This window comes from Platalea leucorodia (assembly GCF_965183815.1).
Source record: "Platalea leucorodia genome assembly, contig: HAP1_HAP1_SCAFFOLD_46, whole genome shotgun sequence".
NCBI classification, from domain to species: Eukaryota; Metazoa; Chordata; class Aves; order Pelecaniformes; family Threskiornithidae; genus Platalea; species Platalea leucorodia.
The window spans coordinates 511248-537133 of NW_028121454.1; the positions used below are offsets into that span (position 1 = coordinate 511248).

At 51.6% G+C, this 25886-nt stretch overlaps 2 protein-coding genes across 2 annotated transcripts; one reads left to right on the forward strand and one right to left on the reverse strand.

Moving 5' to 3' along the window:
* Positions 1–13338, forward strand: LOC309603291 (olfactory receptor 14A16-like; the record flags this gene model as incomplete). Its single annotated transcript, XM_082338174.1, has 2 exons — positions 1–294; positions 12661–13338. The coding sequence occupies 2 exons, from the start codon at positions 1–3 to the stop codon at positions 13336–13338; spliced, it is 972 nt and encodes a 323-aa protein (XP_082194300.1).
* A 10451-nt stretch (positions 13339–23789) lies between these two features.
* LOC309603292 (olfactory receptor 14J1-like) lies at positions 23790–24746 on the reverse strand (the record flags this gene model as incomplete). Its single annotated transcript, XM_082338175.1, has 1 exon — positions 23790–24746. One exon carries the CDS (start codon positions 24744–24746, stop codon positions 23790–23792), a length of 957 nt encoding a protein of 318 aa, XP_082194301.1.
* Positions 24747–25886: the final 1140 nt, after the last annotated feature.

Consider the following 25886-nt stretch of genomic DNA (forward strand, 5'->3'; position numbering starts at 1 on the left):
ATGTCCAATGGCAGCTCCACGAACGAGTTTCTTCTCCTGGCATTCGCAGACACACGGGAGCTACAGCTCTTGCACTTCTGCCTCTTCCTGGCCATCTACATGGCTGCCCTCCTGGGCAACGGCCTCATCATCACCGCCATAGCCTGTGACCACCGCCTCCACACCCCCATGTACTTCTTCCTCCTCAACCTCTCCCTCATAGACCTGGGCTCCAACTCCACCACTCTCCCCAAAGCCATGGCCAATTCCCTGTGGGACACCAGGGCCATCTCCTACTTGGGATGTGCTGCACAGGTCTTTTTCTTTCTCTTCTTCATTGGACGAGAATACTTTCTTCTCACTGTCATGGCCTATGACCGCTACATGGCCATCTGCAAACCCCTGCACTGCAGGACCCTCCTGGGCAGCAGAGCTTGTGTCCACATGGCAGCAGCTGCCTGGGGCACTGGGTTTCTTTATGCTCTGCTGCACACTGCCAATACATTTTCCCTACCCCTCTGCCAAGGCAATGCTTTGGACCAGTTCTTCTGTGAAATCCCCCAGATCCTCAAGCTCTCCTCCTCACATGCCTACCTCAGGGAAGTGGGGCTTCTTGTGGGTAGTGCCTGTTTAACATTTGGGTGGTTTGTTTTCCTTGTGGTGTCCTATGTGCAGATCTTCAGGGCCGTGCTGAGGATCCCTTCTGAGCAGGGACGGCACAAAGCCTTTTCCATGTGCCTGCCTCACCTGGCCGTGGTCTCCCTGTTTATCACCACGGCAGTGTTTGCGTATCTGAAACCCCCCTCCATTTCCTTCCCAGTTCTAAATCTGGTGGTATCATTTCTGTACTCAGTGTTTCCTCCAGCCGTGAACCCCCTCATCTACAGCATGAGGAATAAGGAGCTCAAGGATGCCCTATCTAAACTGGCCCAATGGGCTCTATCTCACAGATAATAACCTGCCTCCCTTTCTATGCACATTTCCCACAGTTTATCTTAGTCCACCAGTCTACCTTTTCCTCTTGTGATAATCCAAAGTATAGAGAATTTTGTGGGTTTATACTACTTATCTTGAGGCTTGATCTTATTGTGTCTGACCCTTGTACCATACTGTATCAGATGTGGCCTGTCAGATAGCAGCTCTTCAATAAAATGGGACCTCCCAGGTCCAGTGGCTGAAGGCTGGGCTCTTCCTCCAAAGGTATTTCCAAGAAAATATCCAAGGAATTTGTCTTTTAAGATGTCTGTTCTCCTCGTGTTCTCAATGTTTTGGGAGTTAAAGGTCATGTTAGTATTTCATTCCACTGAGCCAAATGCTCTGGATTTAAAAGCTCTCTTTTTGGTGTCCAATGGGAGAGGAGATGGCCCATGAGCTCCCATTCTCTCCTCAGGTTTCTTCATGTATGACAGGAGTGATGGCATATACCAGACTCCCTAGAAATGAATTTGGAGAGGTGAGGAGAGGAGAGGATGGGGACTCACCACGTGCCCTGGGGTTGCAATTAATGGAGACTGAGAACGTGAAACACCCTCAATGGTGAAGTCCCAAAAAGTAAAGCACTAAATAAACGTATCCATGAACCAGGTCTCTGCAGTGCCATGGGAGTCAGTGGGGACCCAGCAGGAACAGGGAGGGGAGCCTGGAGAGATGCAGGAGCTGCCTGAGGAGGCCCAGGGCTAGGACTGTCACATTGTTCTGGGCAGTGGGGCTGATGGAGACAGAGAAGCGGGCAAATGCAGTCAGGTTTGGGCATCACCTACAACATGTATTCAGGAGAGCCAGAGAGTTCCTGGCCCCTATTTCCTCATGCCCTTGGGGCCAGCACCATCCCTGGAGCTGATGGTGAGCCTGAACTGAGCCTCTCTGCACTCTGAACAGTGCCTCTCTGCCCCCCAGGAGCTGCTGTGGCCTTCAGAGGGGCTGGGGCTGTGGGGTGAGTGCCCAGAGCTCTGCAGCACCCTGCGGTGGGCACTGCCGTGGGGCCAGCCCAGACTGGGCTGCTCTGCTGGGCTGGGCTGGGGAGAGGGCAGGGGAGGTGGGGAGAGCTGGGGAGGGGCTGGGCTGGGCTGGGAAAATGCCTGGGAAAGGAAAGCCCCAGTGTAGAGCTAAGCTGTGTGAGTGTGCAGGGTGGGGGCACACAGCACTGCTCACAGTGCAGAGTCAGGCATCATGGTGAAGGAAGCAAGGCACCAAAGGTGCATAAGTAAGAAGCCCAGTCCTTGCTATGTCCCCTGGCTACCTCGGGAAAGCTGCCCTGGGAAAACTGTCCCAGATCAGTGCCACACAGCGGCCATTTCCATCTCTGGCCATACACCCCAACCCTGAGAAGTGATCTTTGCTGCATGGTCACTTCCCTCCTCCTCCGGGGCTCTGTGATATATCCAACTCCACCACCAGTATTAAGAAAAAGGGAACCAGTTTCTTAGAGACACTTATTACACACCAAGTCACAGAGCTCTTGCCACAGCTGGTCTCTCTCAGCCAAGCCAGTTCTCAGACAGCTCCAGCTAGATCAGGTGCCCATGACCTTGTCTCAACAAATGTTGAAAAATCCATTGATTGGCATCCCACCAACTGGCCTGCATCCTTGCTCCAGGGTTTCACTCTGAGGGATTTCGCTAAAACCCAGCTCTCTCAGCCTCTCCTTGTCCACAATGTGCTCCAGGCCCCAACCAGTCTATCCCAGGTGCAGGATCTGGCCTTTGTCCTCCTTCTATTTCATGAAGGTCCCCACAGGACAGTCCTCCCGCCTCTCAGGTTTGCCCTGAAAGGCATCCCTAAGGCACAGGAATGGTCCTTCCAAGTTAATAACATTGAAAAATGTGGTGAGAGTTGCCTCCTCCGGGTCATGGATACAGGTGTTAAACTGCACAGGGCTCAGGAGAGTCCCCTGTGCCACCTCACCAAACCCCAGTATGGCCCCTGGCCTCCAGGTAGAGTCTGGCCCCTTCACCACTGCTCTCTCGGCCTCATCATCCAAGCGGTGTTTTGCCCATCTGTTTGTCTGTCCATCCAGACTGCAATGGCCTAACTTGGGTACAAGAACATTGAGGGAGACCTTGCCAAAAGGCTTGCTGAAGTGGAGGTAAATGACATCACCTGATGTCCCCTCATGCACAAAGGAAGCTACTTCCTCATGAAGGCAACCAGGTTGGTGAGGCATGATTTACCCTTGGGAAGTGCATGACGATGCTCTTCTCTTTTGGGTGCCCAGGAATGTCACCCAAGAGCACTCATTCAATGGTTTACTCCTCACCAAAGTGAGCTTGTACAGCCTGGGGTTCCCTGGGTTGCACTTTTGGCCTCTTTCAAAGACGGGTGCACCATTTGCTTGTCCTCACTCAAAAGAGACCTCTACCAATCCCATGACCTTTCAGAAGGGATATTCAAAAGAAATATTGATCTTCACCTGTACCTTCTTCATCACTCCTCTGCCTGTTAGATGGTGTCTTTAGTTTCTCTAATCTCTCAAATGGTTTCACCTGTCCCCATACAATGACCATTTCTAATGCCATCTTTGCAGATGCAGACTCTCTAGGCAAAGGCCAGTTCCATTAGTCTCTAATTTTCTCCTCCCATTATTCTTTGTTCATTCAGATAATTCTCACCTACCCAGCTGCTGCTTTGTGCTTCACAGAGTTCAAAGCTTGCCTGTCTTTCAGTAGTCTAATCGTCTCTTTAGCCGACACTTGAGTTGTTTTCAAATCTATTTGTTTGTACCTATCTATCTAAAACATTTCTCATAAGATTATCCCTTGTAGAAAGGCAACCTCATTAGAGACAGCTTGTACTTAGCCTGTGGTTACAGAGTGTGTTTTATTGTTTGTGAAAACTGATCATGCTTTGCTTTGCTTGCAAATAGGAAAAATCCTTATGTGACCTGTGTGCAGCCAGTTGTGATGGATGCCCTCGACCTCTTAACCAAACTAGCAGTAGTTTGGTACAGGCTTCAGAAGAGGTAAAGGCGTGAGCCGTAGCCAGGCCATGAACTCCTCTAGTTTCTATCTGTTCTCTGAAAACCCACAAAGGAGCCGAGGGGTACATGATGTCTATGAGCTTGGAACACCAATCATGCGACTGACACGGGAATAGTGGGTGGCTATTCCAAGACTCAATTATCAAGGAACAAAGAAACTCGGGGGTACAAGGAGCCTCCTGCATACCTTTCCTATCGCATATAATTTGACTGCAAGCCAACCACTTTATCCTACAAATACGACAGCCTCAGTGAGCCTTCTTTGAGCTCTCCCTGCTAGGCAGCGTGGGTGCCTGGTGGTGATCTCCCCTTGAGCTGGGACACCTCTCAAGGTTGCTCCTCGAGGCAGAGAGACCTTTTACCAGCGACAGATCTTTGGTAGGAGACTGATATCGTGCATAACCTTGTAGCATGGTAACTTTGATTTTGTCTTGGCAACTTTGGTTGCATGCTGAATTGACAAATTTTGCCTATATAATCTCTTAGACATAAATCATTGTCCGAGTCTGAGACTAAGATTGGACCTAGCCACACCTAAGCTCCATCAGGAGTTTAGAAAGCAAGGAGGTCTACTCTGAACCTCGTGACTCAACGGGAGGGTCCTCCTTACCCTTTTGTATCCCTGGTCTCCCCGTGAATCATTTGAACTTGAGTGTAACTCAATTTTCCTTTGTATGTTTCTTCCATGCAGTAATTAATAGAGTAAACCTCATCATCAAACTTACTGAACCTTGAGCAACCACTCTTAAACTTTGTTAAATTCCATCAAATTCATTGAACTCTGTCAAAATTATTATTCTACCTGAATAAAACTTACGCCATAGGAGCCAGTGGGGTTCCCATTTTGAAAGGAGGATGGAGAAACCGGAGAAGGTCCAGAGGAAGTCGGTCATGATGGGCTTCGGGGCCTAAAGCACATGAGCTGTGTGGAGAGGTGGAGGCACCTGGGCCTCTTTAGTCTGCTGAAGGAGAGGCACAGGGCAGTCTAAAAGCAGGTGACACCGACCTGGAGAGGTGGTGGAGCCAAACTCTTCTGCGGTGTCAGATGGTATGGCAGAGGCAACAGCCACCAAGTTCCTCCCGGGAGCTTCACCCTGGGCCTTAGGAAACCCTGACAAGGCAGGTGGTGCTGCCCTGCAGCAGGACATCCAGAGAGGATCTTTCATTTCCATGTTTGGAGGTTTTCAGGTTTCAGCTCCACAAAGCCACAGCCAGCTTGACCCTGGGGTTGGTGATACCCCACCCTTTGGTGGGAGGCCACCATTGCAGACATGGAGACAAGGCACCTGACCAGCTCCTTGAACCCAGGAATCGGTATGCCATGCCACCTGAGACTCCTGGGAACAGCTACGCTTTTGTCCACAGAAGCGTGATTCCTCTTCATGTGTCCTGGCCAATCTCCTGACCCATGCGGTGCTTTAGGCTCTGAAGACAATCAAAACCAACTTGATGACTAGGTTAGTCTCATTTTACATGCTGACATGCAGGGCAGATGCAGGGAGCTCAGAGCTTCCAGGCTCCCTGCTGCACAGTTAGGACTTCAGAGACTGGAAAGGCAGGTAACGGTGTCGTGGCGGTGTGCTCCACATCAAGGTTTTGCCTTCCTTTGTGCCTTTTCACTAACCTGGGATCTGTCCCTTGGCCGCCTTTGGCTAAAAACAGAACAACTCCCCTATTCCACCTCCCTGTCCTGATGAAAACTGTGAGAAACAGATGGAGCAGAGATGATTTAAGGGCAATTCTGTCTAAGAGCTGTAAGCATTAAATAATAACAGAGAGTTAGCAGTGAGAGAAAAAGCACTGTTCTAAGAATTGCATGCCAGAGGCTAATCACGGAGAACTTGTAGCTATTTTGTCAAGTAAAGATGAAATGGAAGAGCTTCAGTTCATCATCGCGAATACGAAGGAGTTCCCTTACAGCACTGTCCTGTTACTGCCATTAGGGACAGTACCACTAATTCCAAAACATCCTTGAGAGCTTCTTTATTTTTCCTCGTCTCCAAAGCTCAGGCTGCTCAGACCTGGAAAGTACTACCTCAACTCTCTGCAAACCAAGTCTCTCCAGCCTTCTCTCCTCCACACTCTTTTACCCCAGGACACTTCTCCCCATCACGTCAGCACACTGCCTGGTCTCTATTTTTGATCTGGGTGAAGCCAGGGTACTGCCTCGGTAAGCCTTCCCTACAGAAGTCCTCTCTCCCTGCTGATCCCACTTGTGTCACCGGACGCTAGGTACAGCTCCATTTTCCTGCTGCAGAGCTCCATGGCATGGACAGTTTTCCTGTTTCTTTCATGAGAAAAGGTGACAAGCAGGAGAGACTCCGTGCCAGGGAGTCCCAGCCTTGGGTGTTGCTCACCTGGTTCTTACTGGCATCTCTGTTGGTGTACCTGGTACTTTTCTGTGGCTACTCTTTCTGCACAGAAGATCTTAAAAAGACAAAGATTTCATAGCAGATGGTCGTAAAAGCCCTGTTATAGACAACAAAGTTTGCCATGGGCTCTGGCGGGAGCCAGGAAGATAGTTAACAAGCACCAGGAAGATCCAGGAAGCTTAAGGCCACTTCTGAAGAGTGAGTGGCTGTAAGCAACGCTGACTGGCTGTGCGTAGGTCTCAGAGAGAGGGTCGAGGGGTGTCAGTGAGAAACAAGGAGGTGGCTGATGGCTTTATCCTTTATCCTTAAGCATATCTGAGCCCAGAAATGGAAAGCAACTGATGTGTGTGGATGGGGAAGAGGAGGAGGTTTGTCCTGGGAAGATGTCAGGAGGGAAGACCCCTCTTCTGCAAATCAGGGATGACAGACATTTCCATGTGATGTGCATCCCCTAGGAGAAGGGGAACGCCCGCTGCTGAGGATGGCTGTGCTCAGTCATGCACCGTGAGCTGACCATGCTCCCTTTACCTCCTTCACTTCCCACACTTGGATGGACCTCAGGAAACATCGATGAGTGTGGAGGATGCACAGACCTCCTGGGCTGAGGTCCTGCCACTGCAGGGGAAGAGGGAAGGGTTTGTGAGACACATGGTAGTGCAGGGAGAGAGCAGAGCATGTGAGGATTCAAGCAAGTCTGGGGCTAGGACATCTTGGGTGCTAGAGGAACGTGAACAGGGCTTTGAAAGAAGCCAGATGGGTTGTGGGGAACTCAGAGACATTGGCAAATCCTCAGAAAACCACACCTTTGTGTTTGAAGAACAGTGAGGACACAGAGTTATCAGTAAGCCTTAGGATATCATGGGGGCAGAGTGAGCTGGGGAAGCAGGGGTGGTGGTTAAAATCTGCAGAGAAACGGGCACAGACAGAGGAGAGTGTAGGACAGCCTGTGGTGGGGAAAGCCAAGGGCTTTGGTAGGGCTGGGACCCAGAACTGAGGTCCTTGTTCTCTTGGCTAGGGCTGCTGACTCTTGGGCTGAGGCCCATGTGAGGACACCAGTTCCTTGCAGCCCCCATACTTTGTTGCCTCCTCACCCCTGAGAGAGCCTGGGAGGTGTCTTAGCACTGACCTGCACTCAGCATCACAAACCCTCACATCTCTCTGCCCCTAGCAAGAGCCCTGAGACACCCAGGAAGGAAAGGATCCCCATTCCTAGGGTCCTGGGGTCAGGGCTTGGCCATCCTCCTTAATGAAACACGTCAAGGGCTTTCACAGCCCCCTCCACTTGGCTTTCTGCATGTGTCACTCTCACTAGTTACCATGCTGTCATGTGCAGGTGTTGCAGGCTGTGAGGAGGGTCCAGTCTGAACATGATGTCATTCACGATTGAACTTGGAACCTAGCATGTTTCAGGCCTAAGAGGCAATATCGCACCACGAGGAGAGGCTGGCTCTGGGGATGCCATGCCTGGTGCTAACCCACATGCAGAGAGGGAATTCATGACTGCAAGAATCGCGGTAGCTATCATCAGAGACAACAGAATCACCGAACCATTCAGGTTGGAAGGGACCTTGGGAGGTCTTTAGACTAACCTCCTGCTCACATTGGGATGAGCAATGAATTCCCATTAACTTCCTAAGGGCTTTTGTCCAAGAGTGTCCTGAAAATGTCTAAGATCTTTGGTGGGCTCCTGGAGACCCTCTGAGGAAGCTGAGGGTGCCTTTTGCTGCCAGGTAAGGACAGCTACAGGATTCCTTGACTCCAACAAGCTGCTACTAACCTCAGGCATCTTCTAATGAACCCTGTCCACTGTCCTTCATCAAAAGGTGCAGTGTTGAGAGGCTGCTAAAGTTTTTCCAAACCTTGGACTGTTACCCCGTGCTGCTCTTCCCTGTAGGCACCAATGACACAGCCAAACCTGCAAAGGATTGAGTGTGACTGCATGGCTCTGGGGATGATGGGCATGGTGGCACAGGCAGTGTTCTCCTCAGTCCTGCTGGTGAGGGGGAGAGGCTTGGGGACTGGACAGATCCTGTGGGTCAGCAATTGGTTGCACAGCTAGTACCAGCAACAGGGGTTTAGTTTCTATGACCAGGAGACCCTCTCTGAGGACCACTGACTGCTGTCAGTGGTGTCTACGCTGTTCCTGAGGCTGTTTGGCAGAGGTGAAGCTGATCTCCAGCAAGAACAAGGTGCTGCTGACAGGCACACTGTGAACATTGCTGCTCTGTTCCGTGCCTGTATCATCAAGGGGGGGAGTAAAGGGTGGCGGAGAGAAAAACCAGCAGCTTGAGAGTGTAGGCACACGAGTGCAGACCCCAGTGTGATGTGCTTCCTATTCCTGCACTGTCCTGCATCTACTGGCTAGAGCAGGGACGGACCTTGCTGCAGGGCAGTGGTGGCAATCGGTGGCTTGCACAAAGGCAGTGCTGTCTGGGCTGTGTGTCACACACAGGCTTTGAAGGGGGGCAGCTTTCCTGTGCAGGACCAGTGCTGTCCCTGCCAGCTGCACGCAGCTGTCTGTGAAAGCCTTGGCACCTCACATAACACTACAGGCCTTTCTTTGGCCATTACATTGAGTAACTGTCCTGAAATCTGTTAGGCCATGTGGGGATGAAACGAGACAGCTCTCATGATAGTCAGGAGAGATCTGGGAAGTACAGCTGATGGAGATCAGAAAGCAAGAGACTTAGCTCTCCCTGTGGTCCATGAGTCCCTTTGATCAGCTGAATCCCTGTGTAGGCTGCCCAGAAAATGACAAATAGAGAAAGATTCTCTTGTCCTAAACGTGTGCATCTGCTGTCATCTCAGTTGTCCAAAGGAAATCATCCTCCTGCTCAGAAATGATGCCGCAGATACCACCCTGTCTCTCAGAGCAGATACATTAGAACATGTAGTTACCTCCATGTCTCTTGGACCAGCTCTGGCACCTCAAATGTCACCAGGTGTTTGCATCTGAACACCTCACTCCTGGGCTTCATCTCCAGTAATTAGCATGGGAGCTGAGACAAGTGGCTCCCAAGCAGCAGGTGCCTATTTTGTGCCCATCTGAAGTAAGGCAAGGGGAACCCCATCACCTGTGCGTTTCTGGCAGGCATGGGAGGGAACTGCGTCCCCTTCCAGCCCCAGGACCACAGACCCAGAATGAGATGCCTCAACTGACTGAGCTGAATCGCTTCCATCAGCAGGAGGGATAAAAGAGATTACACCCTGTCCTTGTCTGGGTGTCCTGCCTAATGATGGGACAAGAAAATAGGATTTTGAAGCCTCATTGTTTTTCTGATACATGAAATGACAGTGCTGGAAAGAAGTGTCTCTGCCCAGCTGAGAGGGGCAACATGAGTGATTGCTCCAGCCTGTTTCACAGCAGGTTCCCCTGGAGCCCCAGGGACACCTGGAGGGAGCCCAGAGGGGCAGAGAAAGTGCTGCCTTGGGCTGGGCCTCTGCTGCTGAGCTGGGCTGGGCTCCTGGGATGGAGGGAGCTCCTGGCAAGCGGGCAGCCCTGCAGAGAGACAGCTCTGCCCAGGAGCAGCTCCTCTGCAAAGTGCAGCAGGGCTGAGGGCACTGCCTGCAGGCACCGAGGGGAGAGGAGTGAGACAGAGAGAGGTGTTAAAGGCAGTCAGCAGTGGGAGGATGCTGAGAGCTCACTAAGGGAGAAATCCTCACAGCCCTTGACACGGTAAGTCTCTGGCTGCAGGAATCTCCTGAAGCTGGTACATCCCACAGTTGACAGGATCTGTCAGGATGACTCTCACAGTATCCCTGTTGGAGAGGAGAGGAACATGCTCCAGAGCAGGGCTTCCCTGCTGCACAGTCAGAGGGACAGGGCACGATCGCTGCCTTCTCCTGGGGACAACTGCAGGGGTGTGAAGCTGGGTGTGCCCAGGGCCGTCCTTCCGAGCAGGGTCTGTGTGCTGGGGCTGTGTGCTGGGGCAGGGACTCTGCCGCCTGCCAGGGTCAGCACTCAGCCTGTCCGGGGAGCTGCCCACGATGCCGCAGGGAGAAGCTGTGAGTGGAAGGCAACCTCTGGCAGGGCAGGACAGGATCCTTCTTCTGCAGAGAGCGTGCTGCGTGGGTCGGGGCCGCTCACAGCTCCAGATCACCGCTACGAAACTTCCAAGGGGATGTTTCAAGGGGAAGTTCAAGGCAGGGTTTACAATAAAGATAAGGAGATTTCCCGAGTCTGTGTTTTCAGTTTCGTAGTGTGAGGGCAGGGGAGAGAAGAGGGGCAGTGGGGGAGGGAAAGAGAAAGAGAAAAGGACCTGTCAAGTTTGAACAAGTCATTGAGACTCCTGAGCTGCAACTTGGAGTGGCCAGTAGGTCTGCTAATAGCCTCCTAAAGTGCCTTCAGCTGCTCTTCTGCCTATGGACAGCACCAGCATCACCTCTGCTGGACCCATCAGGGTTGTTCTGAACTTTTGCCACTCCCAACAGGAACATGTGCCCAGCCAGTCCCTGCAAAGAGAAGGGTTTCTGTAGGGCCAAGGTGAGTGCCCAGAGGTTCACATGGGGTTTGTTAGCAGGGAAAAGACATGGAACAGGGAAACACCTCCCAGGGAAAAAAAAAAAAAAAATCTCTACGCAGCAGATATATGATCAGGAAATGAGAGGAAACTAAAACCAGAAATGTTGTGGGAGGGAGAATGAGCAAGCCTCCTCTCCCACCCAGCAAACCCCACGCCCTCAGGGCCGCGGGGTCCAAGGCGTGAACCACCTCCTCTGCAGCCAGAGCTCCAGCAGAGCCGTGGTGCAGCTCTCCAGCCACGGGCCCTTCTCCCTCTGCAGAGCACAGGGGCTGAGAGCAGCTGCCCGGCAATGTTGGTGTCCGGGAGGTGGTGTGCACAGCTGGGTAAGGGTAACGCTGTCCTGAGTCAGTGCCTGAGTGCTTCTAACCTGGCGTCTCTCAGCCAGACCCTCACCTTATTTTAACTTGTTTCTCCACTGGTCTAGGTTATTCTTATTTTATTTTGTTCTTGCTGTCAGGCTCTCTGGGGATGGGAGTTTCAGCTGCAGAGTCACACGCTGATCTTGTGTGTCATCCCATGCAGGTGTGTCCATGGGAACAGGTGTCCCAGCTTTCCTCTCACCTGTGGAGATCTCATCCATACAGTCTGTGGGGCTGGGGAATGAGCTGACTCTTACTGAGATGCCATCTTTAGGGCACCTGGCTGTCTATTTGAGTTGTTCTTCCAAGCCTTGAACTGCCCTCAAGGATGCAAAGCTGTCCCATAGCACCTCTCTTTTCTCTGAAAGCCCCACGGAGAACGCAGAGACTCTACGACCGAGGAAATGCTGTCGGGTTGGTGAAATGAGGCATGTGTGTCCTTGGCTAGAAGTGGGGTTCTGAGACCTTGAGAACGAGTGAGACATTTAGTGGTCTGCAGTGAATCCCTCTGCTCTCAGCAGTGTCTGGTGGTCTTCAGGGCACCATGGGAGTGTGATCACCCTCCATCTCTGAAAGGTGCAAGCCCAGGGCAGCTGGGAACAAGGCGGAGGGACAGACCAGCTCCCTTCACTCTGCTCTAAGCCACAGGCAATCCTCCTGCCTCTCAGGACTCCCTCTGTTCTCCCTGAGGGCAGCAGAAATTCTGAGGTTTCTGACATCCAAGAACACTCCCCAGGGGAAACGGAGGGAAACTTTAAGAATAAACTCTGAAATTGCCCTCTGCCATTCTGCTTCCTCACCACAGGGAGTGCAGGTGCTGACAGGCCCTTCTGCGTTAGGAGCAGTTTCATCTGACAAAGTCCAACACCAGGACTGGGTCCTTCCCCCACCTTTCCCATGAACCCACTCCTGCAGAGTAGGGCTGACACCTCGGCAGGCAGCAGGCAGAGCCCGTATTTCTCATGGCACATTCAGGCAGCACCAAGCAGGGTTTCAGAAATGGAGCTGAAGGAAGTTCTCATAGAAAAGTAAAAAGGGGGTGGGTGTAGAAAGGGGAGCATCTAGGAGAAATGGCTTTTGTTTTGTTTAGAGAAGTCTCCCCTAACTTCTCACTGCATTTTCCTCCTTGGACAGTCACTCATGACCAGAGGCAGCAGATATCCAACACAAGCTTCATTACCAAGTTCCTCCTCTGGGTTTTCGCAGACACGCGGGAGCTGCAGCTTCTGACTTTCTGCCTCTTCCTGGCCATCTACCTGGCTGCCCTCCTGGGCAACAGCCTCATCATCACCTCCGTAGCCTGCGACCACCGCCTCCACACCCCCATGTACTTCTTCCTCCTCAACCTCTCCCTCCTCGACCAGGGCTTAATCTCCACCACTGTCCCCAAAGCCATGGCCAATTCCCTGTGGGACACCAGGGCCATTTCATACTTGGGATGTGCTGCACAGGTCTTTTTTTTCTTTTTCTGTGCTACAGCAGAGTTTTATCTCCTCACTGTCATGGCCTATGACCGCTACGTGGCCATCTGCAGACCCCTGCACTACGGGACCCTGCTGGGCAGCAGAGCTTGTGTCCACATGGCAGCAGCTGCCTGGGGCAGTGCGTTTCTCCATGCTGTGCTGCACACTGCCAATACATTTTCCCTACCCCTCTGCCAAGGCAATGTCCTGGACCAGTTCTTCTGTGAAATCCCCCAGATCCTCAAGCTCTCCTGCTCACACGCCTACCTCAGGGAGGTTGGGCTAATTGTGGTTAGTGCCTGTTTATTCTTTGGGTGTTTTGTTTTCCTTGTGGTGTCCTATGTGCAGATCTTCAGGGCTGTGCTGAGGATCCCCTCTGAGCAGGGGGGGGACCACAAAGCCTTTTCCACATGCCTCCCTCACCTGGCCGTGGTCTCCCTGTTTGTCAGCACCTCGTTTTTTGCCTACCTGAAGCCCTCCTCCACCTCCTCCCCATCCCTGGATCTGGTGGTGGCAGTTCTGTACTCAGTGGTGCCTCCAGCAGTGAACCCCCTCATCTACAGCCTGAGGAACCAGGAGCTCAAAGACCCACTGAAGAAGCTGAAGAAACTATGTAGCTGCTGCTTCCAGCTTCAGGGAGTTAAAAACTTTCCTATCTTCCAGTAGTATCTCTCAATAGCTCTTTAGCCAACTCTTCAGTTGTGTTTATGTCTATTCTTTTTTATCTCTAGGTCTCAAAGAGCTCTTGTATGAATGGTCCTTGAGAAAGGCAGACTGCGTCAGATGCAGTTTGCACTTAGCGTAACGTTGACGAGAGTAGTTTATGGTTTCCTGAATTACATCATGTTTAAATTTGTTTGTTAGCAAGGAAGTTAAACATGCTGTGTCCGCGTGCAGCCAGTTCACTGAGGAACTCAATGAACTGAGGAAAATGAACTGAGTTCATTGAGTCAGTGCCGCTCAGTTGGCGGCCGGTCACAAGTGGTGTTCCCCAGGGCTCAGTACTGGGGCCCGTTCTGTTTAATATCTTTATCAATGATTTGGAGGAGGGGATCCATTGCACCCTCAGTAAATTTGCAGATGACACCAAGTTGGACAGGAGTGTTGATCTGCTGGAGGGTAGGAAGGCTCTACAGAGGGATCTGGACAGGCTGGATTGATGGGCCGAGGCCAATTTTATGAGAGTCAAGAAGGCCAAGTGCTGGGTCCTGCACTTGGGTCAACCCCACACAACACTACAGGCACCCAGGGAAGAGTGATTGGAAAGCTGCCTGGTGGAAAAGAACACGGGGATGTTGGTGGACAGCCAGCTGAATGAGCTGGCAGTGTGCCCTGGTGGGCAAGAATAGCATCTTGCCTTGCATCAGGAATAGCGTGGCCAGCAGGACCAGGGAAGTGATCGTGCCCCTGTACTCGGCCCTGGTGAGGCTGCACCTCAAATACTGTGTTCAGTTTTGGGCCTCTCATTACAAGAATGACACTGAGGTGCTGAGAGTGTCCAAAGAAGGGCAACAAAGTTGCTGCAGGGTCTAGAGCACAAGTCTTATGAGGAGCTGCTGAGGGAGCTGGGGTTGTTTAGCATGGAGAAGAGGAGGCTGAGGGGAGACCTTCTCACTCTCTACAACTACCTGAAAGGAGGGTGTAGCGAGGTGGGGGTCGGTCTCTTTTCCCAAGTAACAAGTGATAGGACAAGAGGAAACAGCCTCAAGTTGTGCCAGGGGAGCTTTAGATTGCATATTAAGAAAATTTTCTTCACTGAATGCATTATCAAGCATTGGCACAGGTTGCCCAGGGAAGTGGTTGAGTCCCCATCCTGGAGGTATTTAAAAGACGGGTAGATGTAGTGCTTAGGGACATGGTTCAGTGGTGGACTTGGCAGTGTTAGGTTTATGGGTGGACTTGATGATTTTAGAGGTCTTTTCCAACCTCAATGCTTCTATGCTTCTACGATTCTGTGATCTTCCTGACAAGGGTGACGGAGGAGGCAGTGAGGTGAGGCACCCTGTAGGACTTCCTACTTACAAACAATGAAGAGCTGGTCAGGGATGAGAAGGTAGAGTGGAGGCTCCTGAGAGAGGGGAACAAGGCAAAGAGCAGGACTTGAGGAGAGCAGGCTTTGGCCTGACCTGCTTGGAAGACTCCCATGGGATACAGCCCTGCAGAGAAGAGGGGTGCAGAGAGCTGTTTGATGGTCAAGGGTCTCTTCTTTCAGCTCCAAAATGGTCCACCCTGGCAGGCAGGAGGTCCTGCAGAGGTGGCAGGAGGAAGGCCTGGATGAGAAAGGAGCTCCTGACTGGAACCAAGCATGAAGAGGAAACACAGAAAAGGTGGAAGCTGGATGGCTCAATAGTTCTGTGGTTGTGTGCTGGAGAGAACTCTTTGCATGTGTGTGTTCTTGTCTGGGCATAGGGGGACGAGGGGATCCCAGGGCCAGGTTCTGGAGAGACAGAGTGTCTAAGACAGCTTCCTGGACTTCATTGTTTTTAGGAAGGCAAAGCTCTGGCAAAGCTCAAGCTGTCGCTGGCAGAGGTCCCACAAAGTCAATCTGCACTTGTGCCCGTGGTCCTTCAACACGTTGTTGCTGGACTGGGGCTTTTACTCCAGTGTAATCTGCATTGGTCATGGCACGAGACAGACAGTTCCTACACTAACAAGAATTTTGCTGCTCCAACTGGCTAATAAAGAGTTTTAAATGTGTTTTCTGTAAGCAGCAATTCCAGATTTACTTTTCTTCAGAGCTCTTTTGCTTCTGAGCATCCAGAGAGCCAGACCAAAAGATGTATCGCTCGTCATTTCAGTTACCACCCTCACCCATGAACCTTCCACTTTTCCTGCAGGGCTTGTCCCTCAGCTTACAGAATGAAGTTGGCATGAGGCTGCTTCTTAGGATAGCTTCCCAGACAAAATGCTCTTTGAGTCCAGCCAAGGGTGTGTTGGGGACAATACCTGAAGTCAGCCAACCCAATATTAAATGAACAAAGAGTTATTTGTTGAGGGAATTCTGTGTGCAGGAGTAAGGCCTGCCTTCCGTCCAAGAGTGCAGTTTTTTTATACTATACGGGTAGGGCACCTTAAAAGGGGAATTCCACATTGCTGATTTGCTGCAATCCATCTGGGAGCTAAAAAACAGCCAGTGACCCAGACCCTTGGCCCGGGATTTCCAAAGGCCAGCCAATGCAGTTTGGAATGGGTCCTGAGGACACCAGAAGGGGAAGGGTTAAGACAAATACTCAAAAACACAGACCTAGCACAGTAACGGCCAGTTTTCCTGGTGCATAAATATTGTCTGAGACATATATCCAACACTCTGGCCAACCCTGATCAATCTAGACCAACGTACAAGAAGGAAACATTTTCTATCTGTCAAGCAAGTGGCAGTATGAAAATTCTCAATAAAGGAAAAGAGAATGTTGACTCCAGCACTGCTAGACTGTACGCAGGTGTGGTGGGCTGACCCCAGGCAGCAACTAAGAACCCACCTATTGCAAGCTCACACTCCACCAGCAGAATGGGAAAGAGAAGCAGAAGAGCAAATGTGGGAGAACTTGTGGTTCAAGATAAAAAACCTATTTATTGGTCTATTAAGTGAAGCAAAGCTGCGCACGCAACCAAAGCAAAATAAGGAATTCATTCACTACTTCCCATCAGCACACAGATGTTTAGCCATTTCCAGGAAACCAGGGCCTCAGCTCACGTAACAGTTACTTGGGAAGACAAATGACATAAGCACCCGCATCCTCCCCTTCTTCATCCTTTTCCTCTTTTTTTATTGCTGAACATGACATCATATGGTATGCAATATCCCCTTGGTCAGCTCAGGTCAGCTGTCCTGGCTGTGTCCCCTCCCAGCCTCTTGCTCATCCCCAGCCTACTGGCTGTGGGGACAGAGCAGGAAAAGGAAAAAAACCTTGCTGATGTGTGAGCAATATTCAGCAACAGTCAAAATACTGGATTGTTATCAACACTGGTTTGGTTACAAGGCCAACGCACAGCACTGCACTGGCTGCTGTGAAGGAAATTAATGCCATCCAAGCCAGCCCCAGTACAATCTCCACCACTTATTCCTGCTATTTGCGTTATGCTCAGGACCTGTACTATCCAAGACATCCTTATTAACACCCGCTGCCCTCCTGTCCTTTGATATGCACACAGGCATCTGGAAGCCCCATGGTCACAAGTCTTGCTGCTCATGGTGTAGTTTAATAAGCCCCAAATCACTGGACGGCCAGTAGGGCTGGGCACCAGCAGCCCAGGAGCATCCCAGAGGGTGCTGAAGAGAATCTGTTGTCACAGACATTAATGAGCTGACTTGGGCTGGACTCTGTTACTCATAACAAAGGCAAAACTGGACGGGTATATCAGTGCTGAGGATAGCCACAGCTGCAATGACCGTGAGCTGGTGGAGAAGTAAGAGAAAGAGCAGAATCATTGCCCAGAATTGCCCAAAAGCAGATTCCAGCTGGTTCAGGAGCAGATTGATCTGACCTACGTAAACTGAGTGGCTCTTCAGAACAAAGTTTCTCTGCTAGCAGTGTTGGTGGGAAATGTGGTTTTATGAATGACTACACATAAATATGTTCCTAGAGCGAGAGAGCAACAACTGTGGTGTGCACGCTTGACGCTGTCAGTAAAATGAAAGAAGAAAATCATTGGAATTGATACCAAAACATCATTAGAGCTGGCAAAAAAATTTGAAGTTTAGAGAAAGATGACTTTTCTTCAGTTATCGCCTAGATTTATTTTTGAGCTAGGTTTCACCTCATGACAAAATCCACATTCGGGTCTTGAATAATTTGGCCACGTAGAGAGTCTGTTGCTGCCTGAGATTCCCTGGGGCAGCTTGGAAACATGACACGGGACCTCCAGGGTCCCTTCCGGAGCATTAGCTGGTAACCGCCAGAAAAGCACCTCTGGACATATCAGTTGAAATAGGTTCTTGCTCTGCACTGACTACAGAGGGAAGTCTAGACAACCTGATTAGTCATAGACATCTGCGCTGAATTGTTTAATACCGAGTGAGACCACTCTCATCTATTTCATCACCTAAAACAGTGTCACGCATCACACACCTTGTAGGGGATGAAAAGGAAACGTGGTTTGATGTCTGAGAACTCCTTTAGGAAGCCACTGTAACAGAAATGTAAGACGAGCGCAAATGTAGTCATGCAAACCCAAGGTGTTTCAATGCTACTGGTCACTCTGCTCCCCTGTAGCAGGTGAGAAAGCTGGGCACCTGAATGTGACTTGCTGTGTGCAAAGAGTGAGGAGGGATATGCACAGTCCTGGGCAGGGACTCTTTTGAGGGGGGCACTGGGCTTTCTGCAAGACAGAAAATGATCTCTTTGAATGCTGTAGGCCTGACTAGCATCAGAAAATGTGAAAAAAAAAACCAAACCAAAAAACAAACAAACAAAAAACCAAAGCAAAACAAAAAACCACCCCACACAAAACCAAAAAATAAAACCAACAGAGAAAATAAGAAAATGATCTAGAATGAAGAAAATGCTAAGCCTCTCAGATTCTTTGTGTTCCTATCTTCCTGGATTTGGTTTGGTTTGTAGCAATCTACTCGTCTTTGGTGATTTCATGTGCTGGGGAGGATGCAGTTCCAGGGACACAGATGCCTGGTGCCAGTGTCGATGCCCTGGCATCCTCTGCCCAGGCTCCATCTGCAGCTCCCGAGGGGCTCTGGTCTCTGATAACTGCCAGTCCCAGGCAAGCACCTCAGATGCACTGGGGCCTCTAGAGGTGGCACTGGGTGCTTATGGTCAGACAGAGGAACTCAGCCTGAAAACCTAAGAAAATTTTTCAATATTAAAAAAAAAAGAGAGCACCTTTTAATCAGCTGAAATGGTTCAATACTTTCAATAAAATGTCAGTGTAATTTCTCTCATGCCAAAATGCGAATTTTCAGGATGTGTCTTAATCGTGTGAGAAGACACATAGCTTTCCCCCTGTACTTGCCTTGCTACTACTCTCTGTATTATATTCTGCATTGCATCTCACTAATCTTTCAGGTATTTCCACCTGGCCTGACTAAACCGATCATGTCTGAAGTCACCTTTCCAGCAGACTAACTGGACTCATGCACTTTCCATTGGTCTCCAGATTCCCCTTCCTCTGCCTCTGTGACCATTCAGATACCTCTCACCATTCCAGCTGCTACTTTGAACTTTTCGTTCAGTAGTCTGCCTAGCTGTCTCTATGGCTAGCTCTTGAATTCTATTTATCATTTCCTGTCTGTCTAAAACATCTCTTGTCTGGTTACCCCTTGTGGAAAGCAAACCTCTTTGGAGGCAGCTTGGATGTACCACACAGTGAAGGTGTGATTTATTGTTTATCATGTCGTACTTTTGGTTGTTTGGGGTTTTTTTAACAATTAGGAAAAACCCTTCTGTGCCTGTTTGCAGCCAGTTCTCTTCTGGACAAGTCTGATGTAAGGAAAAGTGACCTAAGTCCCAGGCGGTGAAGGAGAGAAACGGTGGGGTTGGGGAGATGAGGAGCACAGAGGCCCATACAGTGTTGGACCTCAAGGGACTGCTTTTCGTCCTGGTCGAGACCTCCTTAGGAGACCCTGGATCAATATCAACTGGAGAATGCTGCTATCATGTCTTCAAAGTTGTCATTGAAATCTTTCTCTTTAACTCCACTCCTGAAACCCCTCTAATTAGCTGGAGAAGACTTGATGAAGATGATGGAAGAGACATGACTCCTTAGGCCTTTCTTCATTTTAATGAGCCCCATGGTGTATTTGGTGCTCTGAGTCCATGAACGTCCTCCACTGAGAGAAGACAGAAGTAATCTCTCAAGAAGTCAAAGTCAGAAGCAAAACCCAAGGTGTCTTGAAGCATTAATGTGCCCCACTGAGGGCCATTACTGACAAAGCCTCCTCATGGACTTGTAAGAGCAGATAACTGGAAGCTGTGATTGCAGGTAGGCAAAGGCACTGTGCAGGTGGCTCTGATGTGAGTCAAGCCTTGGCTGACTTTATGAAGCAGAAAGGCCAAGTGCTGACCTGCAGCCTGTGGGAAGGGAGATCCTGTCCCTCACAGAGCTCAGGGCTCTTCCTGGGGCAGGGTGATGTGGGATGTGCAATGCTTAGTGAAGGACAAGAGTATGGCAGTGGCCAGCCTTCCCAGGGGCTGCAAGGAGACAATAAGGCCCCAGTGCCATGAGAGCAACCTGTCTCCTCGTAGACATCGGTAGCACAGACAGCTGCCATGGCCAAGGGGACAAAGACCTCAAGCACATGCAGGCAGGATCCAAGCTTTTTGGGAAGGAAAGGAGAGGGAGCTGCCCTTTATCGGAGAGGTCAGCAGGAACGCATGGAGCTCTGCCTTGGGATGGGTAATGAGCTAGCTGGGAGCTTATGGGTCAGGATTAGCAGGCAGACCAGCATCGCTGATGTTGTAGAGGGTGCCCGGTACAGAGCACCTGAGCAGGAAGCACCAGAGGAGGCCTTCTTCAGGCAACAGGCAGAAACCCCACATTCACAGGCCCTGGTCCTCATGAGGACTTGAACCACCCTGATATTTGCCGGAAGGACAACAGGGCAGGACACATGCAATCCAGGCGGTTTCTGCAGACCATCAACGATAACTTCCCAAGAATGGGCTTGGAAAGCCAAAGCGCACCTGAAGTTGCATCTGTGGAGGACTTTGAAGAACAAGAGCAGCTTCTACAGTGACATCAGCAGCAGAAGGAAGGCTGGGAAAAAACACGGGCCTGCTGCTAAATGGGGCTGGGGCTGTAGTGACAGAGGATGCAGAAAGGGCCAAGGCACCCAGTGCCTTCTTGGTGAGACTGGCCTTCAGGAATCCCAGGCCCCTGAGACCAGAGGGCAAGTCTGGTGGAGGAGGATCAGGTTAGGGAACCTTTAGACAAACCAGATATAAACAAGGCTATGGGAGCTGACAAGATGTGCTCGTGAGGGCTTAGCAACGTGGCCAATGTCATTGTGAAGCCACTCTTGGTCACCTTTGAAGGGTCCCATGGCTTTTGGGTGAGCCTTCTGAGGACTGGAAGAAAGCGTGTGTCAGTCCTGTCTTCAAGGAGGACGAGCAGGAGGAGCTGTGGAGCTGCTCAGCCAGGCTCCCATAACACCCTCCTAGACCAAGAATGGACTAGAGAAGGGGAAAGTGAGGGCAATGGCAAACTGGCTGACTTGCTGGGCTCACAGCTTTTGTGACCTGCAACACAAACTCCAGCGGGAGGCAAGTCACTAATGGTGTTCCCCAGGGTCCAATATTAGGGCCCATATTGTTTAATCTCTTACTGGTCTGGAGAATGAGAGCGAGGGCACCCTCAGGGAGTTAACAGATGACAGGATACTGGGAGGAGTGGCTGATAAACCAGAGGGTTGCACTGGGATTCCGAGGGACCTCAACAGGCTGGAGAAGGGGTTCAGAGGAGATCCTCATGAAGTTCCACAAAGGGAAATGCAAGGTCCTTTACGGAATAGGACCTGCAGGTCCTGGTGGACAACAAGTGTGACATCAGCCAGCAATGTGCCCTCATGGTATAGAAGGCAATCAGCATCCTTGGCTGCGTTAGGAAGGGCAGCAGGCAGAGACAGGTGATCCTTCCCCCTCTCCTCAGCACTGGTGAGGCAATACCTGGAGTGCTGGGTCCAGTTCTGGGCTCCTCAGTGCAACGAAATTGAGAACTTGCAGAAACGAGGCTGGCTCTGGGCCATGAAGATGACTGAGGACCAGAGCATCTTTCACATGAAGAGAGGCTGAGAGAGCTGGGAGCATTCAGCCTAGAGAAGAGAAGGCTTGGGGGGAATCTCATTAAAGTGTAAAAATACCTGATGGGAGGGAGTGAAGAAGAGGGATCCAGACTCTTCTCAGTGGTACCCAGTGACAGAAAAAAAGATTAAACCGCATGAAATTCCATCTGAACACAAGACAACACTTGTTAAATGTGAGGGAGGTCAAACACTGGGATCAGGTTTCCCAGAGAGTCTCCATCCTTGGAAATATTCAAGCAGAGACAAGCCCTACAGAATGACTGTGGTAGTGAATGGGAGCTGGTGCTGGGGCAGAGCCAGGGGCCATGGAGGACATCAGAGACGACCTCCAGCAGCTCCCCTTCAACCAAGGCAGGGAGTAATGCACCCAGTGGTGCTCCTGAGAGAGGATGGTGACGCAGGGAAGGAGGCACCAGGGGCTGCGGTGCAGGGAACCGATGCTTGCCTCCGTGTCTTGGGCCTCCTGGAAGCGGTGCCAGGGGCTGCACCCCCAAGGCACCCCCAAGCCTGCGAGCAGCCATGAGTCCTCTCCTGACTGTGGGGAGCTGCTCTGGCTTCAGAGAGGCTGCTGGCAGAGCTGGAGCTGTTGGAGCTCAGCCTGCCCCTCCAGTACTATGACTGGGGTGACAGCCCTGCCTGTTTGAGGGTCATTTTGAGGGTCATTTGGGGTCCTGGCAGTGTGGGAGCTTCCTGGAGCATCATGGCTCTTGTTCTCATTCCCATCCCTGCACCAGCACAGCTCTGCTGCCACACAGCCCAGCTGTGCAGGCATCAATGGGGCAGGCTGCATTTGGGGGAGGGAAAACATCCCCCTGGGACGGTCTGCCCAATAGACCTCAGTGCCACATCCCTCGGCAGCCCTCCTGCTTTGGCAGCCCTCCCCAGCACCAGTCCCTGCCCAGACTTGGCTGTGTCCCGGGCAGGAGTTCGTAGACAGGGGTCTGCCAGGGTCTGGGCATGTGGGAGTTGGGGAAGGGCTGGATGTTCTCCCAGTGTAGGTGGAGCCGGTTGCATTTAAATGATCGGCCCACACCTGGACCATGGTGAATGGCCAGGGCTGGAAAACACAAAGGGTCAGGATTGGGGGTGACTTTGGGGCCAGCATATGGGCTGGGGGAGACTGTCTCTAGGGCATGTGCTGGGCACAGGGACTGAGGGACAACAGCAAACTCACGGGGTCATGCTTCCTTCAGCACAAGCCCTGACAAAGGTTCCCAGCCTCCCTTTCAATGCCACGCTTCAGGAGGAACCATGGCACTAAGGGGTGGGGAGTGAGGGATGCCAATTCTGCTTCATCCACTTCCCAGAACTCAGGGAGCACCAGGACAGAAAGGACTTCTGGCTCTGCACCGTGAGCCTGCTTTAGGGTAACCACAGTCTGGGCACTGCTGCTGATGAGCGCAATGCCAGAATTTGTCTCCCCCAGGCAACTTCCAGCCCACATCAGCTGCCACCTGAATTTTCCCCACCCCTCCTCTGATGCAGCTGGAGGTTTCCTGGCCCCCTCCCCATGCTCCCTGCAGGGCCTTGACCTGGATGGGGGTCACTACCGCTAATCCGCCTCCCTGGGGGTCTCTGGATGTGGCAGGTGCTTGAAGGGACTGTGGTGCTTTCCCAAGGACAGTAGGTGTGTTCATTTGGGCCTGAGGGTGACAAGAATCACTCTCCAGTCTTCCTTTTTTCTACCTGCTTGGTGCCCACTGCCTCCCCTGGGACTGCAGAGCCCTCGTTTCCCTACAGATCCCTGCGTTTAGCACTTTCCCTTTGGGTGACTCCATTGTGGGGGACCTCTCACTTTGCGGGGCTCGTGTCACTGCCCACCCCAAGCACACGCTGTCCATGGGGATGCCCCAGGCTCCCCAGGCAACTCCAGACTCCCATCCTTAAGGACATCGCCTGCCATATCTGGAAGCCCTGGGATGTGTCCCCCATGTGGGACAGCCCTGCATATGTGCCTCAGTGACCATTCACCATCTCCACTGTAACTAGAAACTTGAATCCAAACCTTGCTCTCTAACAGGTCACAACATGACACTGAGCTCTTTGCTCCTGAGTCCAGGGAGCAACAGGCCCTTTTGCGGTGCAGTTGCTCATGACCACGCTTGGCAACAGCTTTGGAAGACAAGTCGAGGCTTCGGGCACTGCACTGGGGAGAAGGCATTTATTAAAGAGCTGCTATGAGAGAGTCAGCACTGACCCAGTGTTAGACATACATAAATACATGCTACAGGCAAGACAGAGAAAGCTCAATGAAGCCATAATGACAGTGATAATGATAACGATGATAATGATAATTATAAACATAGTGATGCTAATGATAATAGAAAACCTCACAAAGTCCTGGAATGGTTTACTGTGGGAGTTCTTAGTGGAGACAGATAGGAAGTTTATGCCTCCTGAAAGAAGCCCTTGAAATCACTTTCCTCAAGACGTCTTTGAGCTCCTGGCTCCTCATGCTGTAGATGAGGGGGTTCACTGCTGGAGGCACCACGGAGTACAGAACTGCCATCAACAGATCCAGGGATGGGGAGGAGATGGAGGGAGGCTTCAGGTAGGCAAAAAATGAGGTGCTGATAAACAGGGAGACCACGGCCAGGTGAGGGAGGCACGTGGAAAAGGCTTTGTGCCGTCCCTGCTCAGAGGGGATCCTCAGCACGGCCCTGAAGATCTGCACATAGGACACCACAAGGAAAACAAAACACCCAAATCCTAAGCAGCCACTAATGAGAAGAAGCCCATTTTCCCTGAGGTAGGCATGTGAGCAGGAGAGCTTGAGGATCTGGGGGATTTCACAGAAGAACTGCTCCAGGACATTGCCTTGGCAGAGGGGTAGGGAAAATGTATTGGCAGTGTGCAGCATAGCATTGAGAAACCCAGTGCCCCAGGCAGCTGCTGCCATGTGGACACAAGCTGTGCTGCCCAGCAGGGTCCCGTAGTGCAGGGGTTTGCAGATGGCCACGTAGCGGTCATAGGCCATGACAGTTAGGAGAGAACACTCTGCTGAGATCAAGAAGACCAAAAAAAAGAGCTGTGCAGCACATCCCAAGTAGGAGATGGCCCTGATGTCCCACAGGGCATTGGCCATGGCTTTGGGGAGAGTGGTGGAGATGGAGGCCAGGTCGAGGAGGGAGAGGTTGAGGAGGAAGAAGTACATGGGGGTGTGGAGGCGGTGGTCGCAGGCTATGGCTGTGACGATGAGGCCGTTGCCCAGGAGGGCAACCAGGTAGATGGCCAGGAAGAGCCAGAAGTGCAAGAGCTGCAGCTCCCATGTGTCTGCGAGTGCCAGGAGGAGGAACTGGGTGATGGAGCTGGCGTTGGACATTTGCTTCCTCTGGGCATTGGGCACTGTCCAAAAAGGAATAGACAGTGACAAGTTAGGAGAATCTTCTCTCTAAAATCCCACGCCATTTCTCATTGCAATCCCCCTCCCTGAGCTGAATGAGGAACGAGTCAGCTCAGTCCCCAACCCTGTCAACTGAATGACATGGTGCCTCACAGTTGTAAATACAGCTTGGGCACCTAGTTCCCATGAGGACACCTCCATTGAAGGACCCCTAGTCTTAGTTAGGAGAGAAGCTGACCTGCAGCCCCACCTCAACCCCAGACAGCAAGAGCATCACTGACAGGGAGGGAATCAAGGAAGGATACTGCTACGCTCAGAAAAAAAAAAAAAAAAAAAACGAATCAAGGAGAGGAAGGCGGAGAGGCATGCAGGGAAGCCTTCTCCATACCCAGCTGTGCTCTCCACCTCACAGACACAAGCACACATAAATATTAATTGTAGGACCCATGTGCTTCTTTTCTGGAGGTCCAGCTGTGCAGGAGGTAACTCATGCCCTGGACCCTGGGGCCATGGGAACAGAGGCTCTTCTGGCTGGGAGAGGAGAGCAGGGAGTTGCTCCAGGGAAGGCGTCTGCAGTGCAGGGGATGGCAGAGAGGTGCCTGAATCCCCACCTTCCCACGGCGCTTCTGGGAGCAGATCCCTTTGCCTCCCTGCCCACGTCTCTGGTGCCTGGAGCTGCCTCTGCCAGGGGCTGGTTCTCTGTCCCCACATCTCCTCCCTGTCCCTGCTCAAACAGCCAGTCCCCCCCACTGTGTGCTCAGCTCTGCCCTGCAGACCCCTCCTGGCAGCAGGGCACTGCCCGCGGATATTTCTGTGTCTGCAGGCACTGACGAGCAGCTCAGACAAGTGCTAAGGAGAACTGGGGTCTCCCTGCCTTTTCCACAAGGCAGAAGGAAATTCCCATCTCCCACTGCCCACCCAGCCACCTTCTCCTGCGGGTAAATGCTGCCTCAGTGTCCTTCTGCAAAAGGACCCTCTGCAAATGTGCTGGGGGTGATCTGCAGCTGTGAGCAGCCCTGGCCCATGCAGCACCCTCTCAACAGCAGAACCTGCTGAGGGTTGCTGCTTCCACCCACAGCTTCTCCCTAGATTGCTGTGGGGAGCTCCCTGGGCAGGCTG